Source organism: Fusarium venenatum, assembly GCF_020744135.1.
Source record: "Fusarium venenatum strain MPI-CAGE-CH-0201 chromosome Unknown EDB82scaffold_2, whole genome shotgun sequence".
NCBI lineage: Eukaryota > Fungi > Ascomycota > Sordariomycetes > Hypocreales > Nectriaceae > Fusarium > Fusarium venenatum.
The window spans coordinates 5,019,827-5,031,812 of record NW_027072130.1 but is presented as its reverse complement, the minus strand read 5'-3'; the positions used below and the strand labels follow the sequence as shown (position 1 = coordinate 5,031,812).

At 47.1% G+C, this 11,986-nt stretch overlaps 5 protein-coding genes and 1 non-coding gene across 6 annotated transcripts; 2 read left to right on the top strand and 4 right to left on the bottom strand.

Moving 5' to 3' along the window:
- Positions 1–249: 249 nt before the first annotated feature.
- EDB82DRAFT_536288 (uncharacterized protein) lies at positions 250–1,027 on the top strand (the record flags this gene model as incomplete). Its single annotated transcript, XM_025734792.2, has 3 exons — positions 250–678; positions 729–851; positions 898–1,027. Exons 1-3 carry the CDS (start codon positions 485–487, stop codon positions 1,025–1,027), a joined length of 447 nt encoding a protein of 148 aa, XP_025585563.1. The 5' UTR covers positions 250–484.
- A 244-nt stretch (positions 1,028–1,271) lies between these two features.
- Positions 1,272–2,828, bottom strand: EDB82DRAFT_498900 (uncharacterized protein). Its single transcript, XM_025734791.2, has one exon. The coding sequence runs from the start codon at positions 2,417–2,419 to the stop codon at positions 1,325–1,327; it is 1,095 nt and encodes a 364-aa protein (XP_025585562.1). The 5' UTR covers positions 2,420–2,828; the 3' UTR covers positions 1,272–1,324.
- A 384-nt stretch (positions 2,829–3,212) lies between these two features.
- On the bottom strand, positions 3,213–4,617 carry EDB82DRAFT_545504 (uncharacterized protein; the record flags this gene model as incomplete). Its single annotated transcript, XM_025734790.2, has 2 exons — positions 3,213–4,371; positions 4,427–4,617. 2 exons carry the CDS (start codon positions 4,615–4,617, stop codon positions 3,213–3,215), a joined length of 1,350 nt encoding a protein of 449 aa, XP_025585561.2.
- A 1,485-nt stretch (positions 4,618–6,102) lies between these two features.
- Positions 6,103–6,174, bottom strand: EDB82DRAFT_t97. The gene has a single exon. It is a non-coding gene; the product is annotated as a tRNA-Asp (tRNA).
- Positions 6,175–6,371: 197 nt separating this feature from the next.
- Positions 6,372–8,398, top strand: EDB82DRAFT_498893 (major facilitator superfamily domain-containing protein). The gene is made up of 4 exons (XM_025734788.2): positions 6,372–6,954; positions 7,008–7,481; positions 7,533–7,674; positions 7,728–8,398. The coding sequence occupies exons 1-4, from the start codon at positions 6,554–6,556 to the stop codon at positions 8,103–8,105; spliced, it is 1,395 nt and encodes a 464-aa protein (XP_025585559.1). The 5' UTR covers positions 6,372–6,553; the 3' UTR covers positions 8,106–8,398.
- On the bottom strand, positions 8,348–11,643 carry EDB82DRAFT_574877 (uncharacterized protein). Its single transcript, XM_025734786.2, has 3 exons — positions 11,335–11,643; positions 10,962–11,280; positions 8,348–10,910 (listed from the first exon to the last, which is right to left on the bottom strand). The coding sequence occupies exons 1-3, from the start codon at positions 11,559–11,561 to the stop codon at positions 8,448–8,450; spliced, it is 3,009 nt and encodes a 1,002-aa protein (XP_025585558.1). The 5' UTR covers positions 11,562–11,643; the 3' UTR covers positions 8,348–8,447.
- Positions 11,644–11,986: the final 343 nt, after the last annotated feature.

Here is an 11,986-nt window from a genome sequence, read left to right as displayed (position 1 = left end):
GTGTGTAGGACTTTGATCAGGAGATACATATCATTGATCAAGTTCCTCTATACGCTTTGCACTTGAGACCACATGTATTAGTTCGGACCAAACAGCATGTAATGAACTCTCGTTTTCACCGTTACATTGTTGCCATTTAGAGCTACGGACAAGGCCACTCCGAGCACATGACATCGATGTCGACCTATAGTACATCTGACGAATTTCAATTTCAGTTTAGCGTAGTGTGGGGTACATATTTCGCCATCATGAAGCACCCTTTACCTTGGCTCTTTAACGATCGTAGTGTGTTTCGAAGATGGGTCACTTGAACCAAGCACTCAATCTCCGAGAGATACTCCGTTCACTTACCACTTCAAGTCAGACATCCGATGACGAATTAAATGCCGGGGTAAGCGACTTGACTAGATTTTTATATAAGAAACACGAGATGTTGAGTTGGTAACTATTGTAAAAGAAACTACAATCATATTTGTTGCCCATTATGCTTGGTTCTCTCGTTGTTCTTGTTCTTGCAAGCATCTCTGTTGCTTCTCCCACGCTTGAGAAGCGAGCCATTACCTGTCTTCGCGTTGGACAAACAGCTACGGCCTCATGGACTAACAGTGCTGGCAAGAGATGTACCTTCACTGGTGTTGTTGGTAGCAACTATGGCGCTAACCCTTCCGGATCTGGAGAGTAAGTTCTGTTGACTTCGCCTCTCTTCCCACATCTCATTAACTGTATAGTTACTCTTGCAATGGACGATGTGGTGCTGGCTGCAGTGGAACCGCTTTAGGGAACGTTTACACCCAAGACTGCTTCTCTCACGATATCTGCTCTTACTTCAACAGTGCCGGCGGTGGCGCGAGGTGAGTCTTCCAGAGCTGAGAGAAAGACACGATCTAACATTTATAGTGACCCAAACTGTGGAGCGGCTTTCAACGCAGCGGTTGATGATACTGCGTTGGGCTTCGCGAACGGTTGCTCCCAGACAAATCCAAATAACGGAGTTGGGAAGCCCAGAAGTGCGCCAGTCTGTGTATAAACTAGTTTGGTTTGGGCGCAATACGTAGTCACCTAGTAAATGACCAATATACTCATCAATGCATATGCTGAATTATGATTTAAAACCACAACAGCTGTCAGTCCGTGCTAATATGTTAATCTTAAATGAAACTAGTATATAACTCGGTAAACAGGCGTTATGGTACGTCAAATTGGAGAAAACATCGTAACATATCTTTTAGCACATGTCACCCACTGGTATATGATAGAGTTGACTCGACAAAGCCAATATTAAGTTGATGTATTTATTAGCTATTAGCTACTAGGCTTGAATTTCTCAATCATCGTGAAGGTCGGCAGGCTTCACAAACACCCAGTTCTTGTTAGCTGTAACCGGAAGTCTTTCCTCCTTCTGAGCAATGGTGTAGTTCTTGATCATTCCATCAATTTCCTCTCTGTAGGCAGGCTTCCTATCAACCCAAAGGTGAATACCGCCTCTCTCAATATTGACGCCACGGAAAATCATGGGACCGTCACTATCAGGAGTGTCACCAGCAGCAAGGATAGGTCTCTTCCACGCATCGATGTAGGTGTTGATGGCGGCCCACTTGCCCTCCTTCCATGTAGCTGGGGCCCATAGCCAGGGAGTCATCTCAGCGTCAAGGTTCTGCTTCTGAACCTTCTGGGTGTAGGCCTTGTCTTCTATTTGCTTGCGAGCAGTAGTGATCTCGCCCTTCTTGGTCTTGAGGAAGAGGGAGACACCAATGACGTTCTTGGGGGGAACGTTGTAGCCGTACTTAGGGTCGGAAGCAACCATTCGTACGAGCTCCTCAGAAGCGGCGCTAACAACGTAGACTTGGATACCGTTGGCCATCAGACGGTTGTAGAGCTCGACTTGGCCCTCGAAGATCTTCGGTGGGGACACCTCGGTGGCCGTGACCTTGCCCTCCTCGAAGTAAGTGGTGGGAATTGTCTTGTTGTAGGCCATCAGCTCATCAACATAGCCCTTGAGCTCACGTAGTGGGAATCCACTGAAGATTTGTGCCGCCCAAGGGTAGCAGACAGCATCCTCAATCTCACAGAGTCGCAAGTAGTAGCTGTAGAGCGACTCCTTGTGCTTCTTGGTGTCCTTGAAGGGAACGAGCTTCAAAGAAGGATCCATGGTGTCGCGCGTAAGAACTCCCTTGTTTTCGAGGTAGGGGAGAAGGGACTCTTCAAGATCGAATTGATAGCTGGTGTTGTCCATGTCGAAGACAGCATATTGTCCCTGGTTGGCATTCGCAGCAATCATTTTGTTGAGAGCTTTGGCGGCACCCTTGGGCCAATGCTTGAGTTCGGGACCTTTGAGACCCTTTGCCGGGACAGCGACGGAGGGAGTGCCCAGGCTTGTCAGCCAAAAGGCAGTGACAACAACATCTGTGGTGAATCTCATGATGAAAGCCTGAAATGAGGAAACAAACAAAATTGAGAAGAAGTTGGGAGACAAACGAAGAACGCGATGAACTTGTCTTCAGCGCTCAACCATCAGCCCGGGCATCACAGACGTCTTAAAAGGACGGCACTTGGAGTGTCAAGTCCCAGGTTCAGCGGGCCGACATTTCTTCCTTTAGTTCATCCACTGATAACATTGTGAGATGTAATATCGGGTGGTTGGCCTAGGCGTGACGATCTTGGCTTCTTTGGAAGTGCTACCCCACCTCGTACTTTTTCTGCGGGATTTGTTCAAAAGTGAAGCTATCCAGTAACATGACGATTAAAGATGTGTTGTTTTTAAACTATTGGGGTCTCGATTGATTAGCATGAAGCATAACGGTCATTTTAACTCTAATCATCACTCTAGTCGACACTCAATTGCCTGAAGGGCATGCGAAAGTAGGTCAGTTTCTACTTAAATGTAAGCCACTTGCTCTTCTAGGCCAAGCTATTAGCTGCAGGGGAGGGTTGCACATGTCAGTGAATGGCCAAGGCCTACGTCATTACAACTTGGGCTGTCTTGTCTTGAAAAGGAAATTACAGGACAACAACAGGGTAGTCAGCAACTGGCCAAGCAAAAACACGATTGAAAACAACGGCTTCTAATCTGTTTACTCCAATGATAGACCATTCAAGGTTACACCGCTAATATCAGGGGCTAAATGCCAAAGTTGTCAAGTTCAATTGCGCTCTTTTATCAAAAAGCACAAAGTTTAATTCTTGGGAAATTGGTCCTTTCCATGCAACGGTCACTAACCTCTTTCGAAATAATTCAAGAGCGTGTTTCCTTGCTTGTTTGATCTCTTCCTGGACCCCTTTTGCGGTTGCCTTGGGGAAACAGGCTCCTTCTTACCAACTTCCAACACTTCCATAAGCTCTTCAAACTCGGCTTTGGGGACTATACCACCACTTGCCTCCTTATGTCCACGGGCGAACGACTCTCCCAAACGCTTTCTCAAAGTTGGGTCTTTCGCCCGTGAAGCCTCTTTACGAAGGATCTCAATGATGTTGACAGGGGGGTCCCTGCCTCTGGCACATTTCGGGACACGGCACGAAAAGTTGATCATGCCTGGAAGATAGCCTTGGTTAGCAACGAGTATCACCTCGAGCTTGGGTGAAGTCAAATGGCCAGCCCAGCGAGTCGCAATGACCGGGTGTATTTGGGCCTGGGAATTAATCCGGAATACGGCGATTCTGCCGTCTGATGAAAACTTTGGGGGTATTCGAGCACGATTCCTGACTTCCTCGTTGACTTCCTCTCTTGCTTCACGCAATGTCTCGTTCTGCAGAATGTCTATGGGAGCTGAGGCTGCTGCTAGCGCTTCCCATGCAGCCGGTACATCATATGCTGCTGTTCGCCGAGGAGCATTGATGAGAGACACAGCACTATTGATGGCTTTTTTGGTGTATTTTTTAAACATGGCCTTGAAATCGGGAAATGGGGGCTCCCACTTGATATTATTGCCTAGATCCCCATGTACGCCCATGGCACACAGCCAGCCGCACGCCTCTTCAACATCAGGATGTAAGTCGCGACAGATCAGGTAGGTGAGTAAGGCGCTGGTGGCCACGGGTGGGCTGTTGCAAGCTGTGACGAAAGTGGCATCCTTGGGGTGATCCTTTTCTTCTGCGTAATGGTGGTCAATTACCAAGGCTCGATGGGGTTCATCGATGAGAGGCGGTGATTCTCGCGATCCTTGGTCGAGAACAATTATGAAGGAGGGTTTGTATGAAGCAATGTCTCTACGCGATTCTTCGTCATGAACGTTGAGTCCTTTCTTCATCACGTAGGCTGATATCAACTCCGGATTTAGGCCAAGTAATATCAACGTTTTTCTGACTATAGCCCCAGAAGTGAGGCCGTCGGCGTCCTTGTCTGGAATAATAAGGGTAGGTTTTGAGGCAGCGACACTATAGATGTGAGAAATAACCCATTAAATCTTCATTAAAGGGGAATTGGACTGACCATTCACGGATGAAGTCCCTGGCAGCTTCCGTTTGGTCCCTGGGTGCCGGCCATATAATCTCACCATCCTTGTCCCTCTTTGATGGTGTCTCATGGTATTCGGGCAGCTTAGCTGTAGTGTCTGAGGATTTTGCCTTTTTGGGACTTTTTTCTTCCTTTTTGAGTCGGTTTGTAGTAGCACTTCGTTTCATGGCGAATTGTCGTGTGATGGTAAAAGGTAGTGTATTTCTGGCAGTGAGATGAGATAGAACTCTCTGCCTTGTAAAAGTCGACCTGACTGCTGATACTGATGCAAGAAGGCGCATCGTAGGCATTCTTGGTGACATGTCAGCCCTGAGTGCATCATCATAGATGCTTTTTCTGAATGAGAGAAAAACACTGTCGTCATGGAAAGATTGTGGCCGTGCACTACAGGGTTAGCCACGGCCAGCCACAAACTCCTCTATCGCCCTGAACTGGCCTCAACAAGCAATTAGGCTATTGGCTCTCAATTAAAATGTTGGAAATTTACTGATCGAATTTTGAGTTTTATTATTCTTCCGGTAATGACTTCACGCTCTGGCCGATCGCCAAACTTCCGGGGCTTGACGAAGCGAGACAATAAAAACCTGGAATCTAACCCATGTGGCAGATGGAACTCGACCACCAACGTCACCCAGCAGTCGAGATTGTCGAGTTAATGACAATTAATGACTAAAATGGTTCAACGTGCCTGGTCCGGAAGAATTGAGGCAAGCCGTTTTCGACGAGGTTCTGTGTTGGAATGCGGATGAAGGATTGGATCCTCAAGCGGAAGAGACTATTTGGTAGGAGGTGATTGGCTTGCAGGTATGATGGAATGCAATAACTGGGCATTTTGTCATGTTTGCTTTGGTTTGTTACTGCCAAGCTCAAGTGTCTGGAGCGAGGCGTCTTCGGCTAAAGACTATTTTGAACGGATTAGGAACGCCTAAGCTATTGACGCTAGAATCCTGGATCTGGATGCGTCGATGATGATTGACAATAACTGTTCCTGCATATTTAAGACCAATGGTGTGCTCCATGAGACATGTCGACTCACCCATACTTTATCTCACAACCTATTACCTACTACCTTTCGGAGCTAAATCTTGTCTCATCATGAAATATTCCATTGCTGTCTTTCTTCTCTCTGCTGTTGGGGTTGCTTCGCAGGCAGCAAACTGCGGCGAGGTCGCAGCATGTCTCAAGGCAGGGCCTAATGTATGCAACTCTTTTCTATCTGACAACTTTACAAATTAACTGATGACAAAGCCCGATTACTGCTTTGACAATGAACGATGCCTTTGTGGAACTCACAAGGAAATTTTGAAGTAAGACTACGACATCCTCTTGACATGATAGCATGCTGACTTCTTATTCTGCAAAGTTGTTATCTTCACTGCGATAGCGATCCTAAAGCCAAAACAGCCCAGGAGGATGTAGATAAATACTGTGCAGTTGTGAGAAAGCGACGTTCCAAACCCCTGTATTAAGAAATGCATCAAATAAGGCTTTGATTTATGTGTTAGTTCGGATAATAGTTGGGCAGGGTGGAATAAAATTGGAAGGATTGTCATTATACTCTATTCAGTATTACAATTGATGCGCTTTAAAGATAAAAAGGCAGAAAAAAAAGACTCAAAAAAAGTGTGCCTGCGTATCGCAGGTGGCTGGATCTCTCCCGCCGGGAATTGAACCCGGGTCTCAAGCGTGACAAGCTTGCATACTGACCACTATACTACGGAAGATGAACAATCTGAAGACTGTTGTAGCTGGGGGGTTGTTGAAGGAGTCGGATTTATTCCAGTATATAAGCCCTATGCCGATAATAATTAATAACAGCTCGGAAAACCGACAATGACCAAGTCGATCCACCAATCGCAATCAGCCTTCTGGTAAAGATTCTTCCAGTCGCGTTCATGACGTACGATTCGACAGCAATTATTCCCACTATATTCTCGTTAACCACAACCGACGCTTAGTGCGAATGTTTTCAAGCTCGGAGCCTCGGAGGTAGAAAAGTATATAGGGAGTGACGTGCGTAAGGACAAAAGATGAATACACCCATTATTTTTTTATCATTCGGTCTTTAAATCAGTCTGTCTATTCTTCATTGCGGTCGCCATCATGTCAACTTCAATTGACGCGACTTCGCAGTCCACTGCTACCAACAGAGTCCTACAAGAGCTCGGCCTTTTGTCCCTGTACAATTCCACCCGCGACATCAAGATCCTTTGCGTGCAAAGGTTCATTCGCCTCTTCGCCTATGGCGCTTCTACTCTCGTTCTCGTCGCGTTCTTGCGGGAACTTGGTATCTCTACAACCCGTGTTGGGTTGTTCATGACTCTAACATTGGCTGGCGATATCATCATCAGTTTTATACTTGCCTTGTTCGCTGATGGTGTGGGCAGAAGGGTTGTTTTGGCTTTGGGCGCTGTCTTGATGACTGCTAGTGGAATTGTATTTGCGACATCTAGTAACTACTGGATCTTACTAGCTGCTGCTATTCTGGGCGTCATTAGTCCTGGGTAAGACGCAAAGACTGGAAGAATCCATCTCTGATGCTGACATTTTTTCATAGTGGTAACGAGATTGGCCCCTTCCGTGGCATCGAAGAGAGTATCGTGGCGCATCTCACTGATCCAGCTAAGCGAGGCGACGTCTATGCCTGGTACAGTCTATGTGGTACTGCTGGCGGTGCCTTTGGACTTTTGACTTGTGGTTGGCTTATTCATCACATGCGCGTCAACTTGGGCATGGATGTCGTCGATGTCTACCGCAATGTCTTCTACGGATATTCCACTATTGGAGTATTGAAGCTCATCTCCGCTATTGTCTTGAGTGCTGCAGTAGAGGCGCACCACGAACCAGTATCCGATGCAGATGCCAATGAACAGGCGCCTCTTCTCACTCAACCTAACCAAGCTCAGACACCAAGTCAACCACCACCAAAGAAACAGCTGCGAGCTAAGGTGTCTCGCGAGAGTGTCCCCATTGTCGTGAGCTTGTGTGCGCTTTTCGCTCTAGATAGCTTTGCTTCAGGTCTTGCCCCTCTGTAAGTAACGAACGTGATTTGATATTCACGCAGAGACTAATAGTTATATAGGTCATGGATAACTTTCTACTTCAAGTCACAGTATCATATTGAAGAGGGGAAACTCGGATCGATATTCTTCACTACCAGTATCATCGCTGCTGGCTCCGTACTGGTAGCGTCATCTCTAGCCAAGCGTTTTGGCAATGTCAAGGTAAGTTTATCAGCATAATGGTCGCCCAGAATGTCACTGACACTGTATCCCAGACGATGGTCTTTACCCACATCCCCTCAGCAATCTTCCTGGCCCTAATTCCTATCCCCAATGAGGTTCACATATCAGTGCTTTTCCTGATTCTTCGCTCCTGCACCCAGTCTATGGACGTCGCACCTCGATCAGCCTTTCTCGCCGCCATTATCCAGCCTAACGAAAGGACTGTTGTCATTGGCCTCATTAACGTAGCCAAGACTACTGCTCAGAGTCTGGGCCCGCTGATTACTGGACTACTAGCGGATTCTGATTACTTCTGGGTAGCATTCATCATGGCTGGATCGTTGAAGGTGTGTTATGATCTAGGATTCCTCGGTCTCTTCAAACACCGCGAACACGCGGCAGCGGCGACACGAAGTGAACAACAAGAATAAACTAGTCTTCTGTATTTCACAGTAACGACTGAGTTTGGTTGAAAGCTTACGGATGCTATCTCTCCGGTGATATTAAGGTTGTACGGAGAAACGTTCGCCGTTGCGCCCAACGGCTGATGTGTATTTATTATTTGAATAGTCTTTATATATCTCTAGAAAGACGTTGCAAATGAAGACGAGTCGAATACATACGGTGACAAGATACACCAAAGCGAAGAGCTTACTACGGATTGAAGTATGATCAGAAAGAAAGTGAATGTTCAGAGAAAGAGTCTTAGTTCAGGCTCAACATGTAAACAATATACTATGATCTAAATCCAAGCGAAATACACGTTTCACGCCTTAATACATGCTTCTACCGAAAGCATCCGTGTGTATATGCGAGCTTTCTCCAACAGCCTTCTTCACAACAAGCACAAGATCATCGAGCGTGCCCAAGAATCTCACAAACGCGTAAACAGCGGCAGACCAATGCCTTCCTTGTGGGGTAGCTAGGTACTCCTTAGAGTTACCCTCATCATGAAGCTCTCCTTTGAGCTTCCTAAATTGCATTGCTCTACCTACTAAAGGCGTTGGCAGGATTGCTGGGAGCGGTTCTCCCGAGATCAAGGAGTGCTGAAGAAGGGTCAAAGTTGACATGAGATCTGCAACGAGGTTCTCATCACCAGCGGTTACGCGTTGCATGAAGCGCTCGCGCACTGGCAGGGGAAGTTTGGTGACGGTCAAACTGAATTGCGTGAGAAAGACATTTAGGTTGGTGCACAGATGGTTCGCACGGCTGAGTGTATTGGTGTCGAGATTTGATGTTGAGAATTCGAACTTTGTCTTCTGAATTGGAAGAGCGATTGAGTTAAGGACTTCTTCAACCGTCGTCGATCCTTTCTCCATGACTTCGACGAAATCTGATGGAGGCTCGCGCCAGACTGATATAAGGAGCGCATAGCGATCTCGGACGCTCGAAAGTTGACTGGACATGATTTGTCGGTAGTGTCTGTTTCCTGAAAGAGGTCGGGGAAGTAGTGCAACAAGAACAGCTGCACCGAAGCCGATCAACACGAGAAGTATTCTTCGCCAGAAGACTTCGTATCCCACACCAGGGTTACCATAACTAGGGATGTGCGTGTCAACCCAACTGTAGGAGACCACCATGTACATGGTGGACGTAAGCATGATGCCAGCTGCCATGTGCTGCGGAGGAGCGAAAAGCCTCCACCACATCATTCCGACAATGGCAACAGCCATGATCGCAGCAAGGCCATATTGGTTCCCAGGGCCATTACCGGATCCAATGTACCAGCACAAAAGACCAAGAACACCGCCTGCAACGGTACCGAGAGTTCTGATGATAATTCCAGCGGTGAAGTCAGACATGTATGGTTCCAGGGCCATTTGTGCCATGATTAATGCCCACATGCCCTTCTCTCGGTAGTAGAATCCTGCTGATGATGGTATCACGGCAGGGACAGCGAGGGCGATTGTCAAGACCAGTGTTCGCAGGGCGTGTAAACCCTCAACTCCAGTGAAGAAGTTAATCAATCCTAAAAAGATAAGGCTTGGCTTCTTTCGCTGTCTGCTAGTTGTCTGTTGCATATTTTCCAAAATGGCAGCTGCTGTCTTCTCAATCTCTCCCGCCTCTAGCTTGTCTTTCGGCTTCTTCTTGAACAGACCACGTTTCTTTTCAGGTTTCGAGATAGCTGACATAGTGCGAGTGAGATCTGTGGTACCAGCAAGCGTAGAAGGCGGTACATCGTTCGAAAAGCCCAGCGAGAAGAGTTTCTGAAGTCCTTTTGGAAACCACATCTGTGTTTTCGTTCGAGTCTTCTCCATCTCCACGGCTTTCTCAAGAACGGTACCGATGCTTTTGGTGAGGTTGATTAGTCGTTCGTGGTACAACAAACCTGACATCAAGCCAAACATGGGTGGTGAGCGATTGTCTTTGAAAATGACCTTGCCATCCGCATCAAACAGATGAGCATGAGGGGCAATCAAATGTTCTGCAGCTGAGTCCTCAAAGTCATCCAGAGCTTCCTGCAGTGAGGCAAGGATTTGCTCATGTTGAGCCACAACATCGCCCTTGGGTCCTGACAGTGCTTCAACGATGGCGTCGATGCTTTGTTCCAAAGTCCGCAACAGTGGCGTAGCGCAAGAAGACAATGAGTCGACGGCTTTGATCAACATTTCTTCTGTATCGGGATGGCTTGTGAGTTCACGGAAATCAGCTGCTTTGGCAACGTGGTATGCCAGTGGATGGTTGGCTTTTTCGGACTTTTCGAGCTCATCGACGGCATTTGTGAGAGCCTCGTCTTTCGCAAAGAGTTCTTCGCGAGAAATAGACAACTGCAGGAGTTCTCCAAATGATACTAACACCTGGCGTAGTGGCTCTTGAAAAGACTTGATGTCCTCGGGGCTCCATTTTCGACGCGTGAAATCCATAGGAAGAAATTTGATGGCAGATTCAATGCTCTTTTGCGATGCAGCTAGGCCACCCTTGAGCTCCTGGAGTCGCTTTGGTTCAAACCTCGTTCTAGTCTTGAAATGCCAGGTTAAAGACTTGATATAGCCGTTCATTGGAACAAGCAAGTCGGACATGCTTCCAAGGGTGATCTGAGAGGTTGACTGCGGGAAGAATATCAGATTACAGACAGCACCGACTCCGACTGCGATGGCAGTAGGCAAGATCAATACTTTTGGAATCGTGCCTTGAAAGGTAGGGATGAGAGGTGCAATGGTTAAGTAGATATCTGTCACAATCATCGAGAAGAGTGCCACGAGTGTGAGGTTTGGCGCAGAGACTCGTAAACGAGCCTGGGTAGGACTGATTAGCGAAAGACAATGTCGGTATGTGAAATGGCTTACCATTAGGTACACAAACAATCCTATCATGCAGAAGTAAGTGACGGATATCCGAGTATCAAGCATGAAACCTTCATAGATGGCTATCTGCTGATACGTTGTCTGACCGGAAGCCTGGCCAACATTAGTCGTGTTCTGGGGCATTGATGCCTGCAGTTCGCCATAGCGTTGCATCAGATCAGCATCGGGTCTTGTCGCCAAGGCTGCTTTCATTGTCATGGTTCCCCAAGCCCAGCCAAGTGCCATGCCGAAGCAGATCATTAGTCCAGCCAGGACATGGATGAAGACGACGCCGGATGGCGGCATGATGAATAGAACGATACTAAAACACGGTCAGTATTGTTTCAATTGAGAGAGAAACGCGTCGCAAACTGACCATCCGAAAAAGGTTGCTTGTCCAAGTACTCGCAAGGTGTCACTGATGAGAATAAACAGGGTAAAGATCCAGACAGCTATAGAGCATTTAAACAAGATCTTGAGGTCTTTCGCGTTGAAATGATCCAGCCAAGGCGGTAGTTTCCTGGGGTTATTGAAGGCATGGAACGACGCCTCCTCGACGTCCACTAAGGCGTCGCTTTTTGATGGCGACTGTTTGAACGCCATGTTTTGACACTTTTTCCGGCTGAGCCGGCAATCGTTATTGTTTTATGTTTTGGCGACGTTTTTTTAAGGCTCCCCTTTGGCGGTGGTCAATGAGGATCGTCGTGCCAATGCGAGGCGGAATTGGAGCTTGCCATATTAGTAATAAGGTTTCTCATCTCGTATCACCTGCACTAGAACTAAAGAGTGCAAAAAGTATGCTAATTTCGAACTGTATCTAAGCGCTGTGCTTATTGTAAGATGCTAATCTTACCGCTTTGTTCGCATCATTCCCTCGATTGTACAGGGGACTTGTTTGCTCAATAGCAAAGCCTGTTACTGTGTGGTGACACCAGACCACATGGAGAAGCATCACCAGTGTTGAGGACTTGGAAAGCAAGTATACAACCCGAGCAGTATTTTGACAATTAATCACTGGTTCTTGTCAC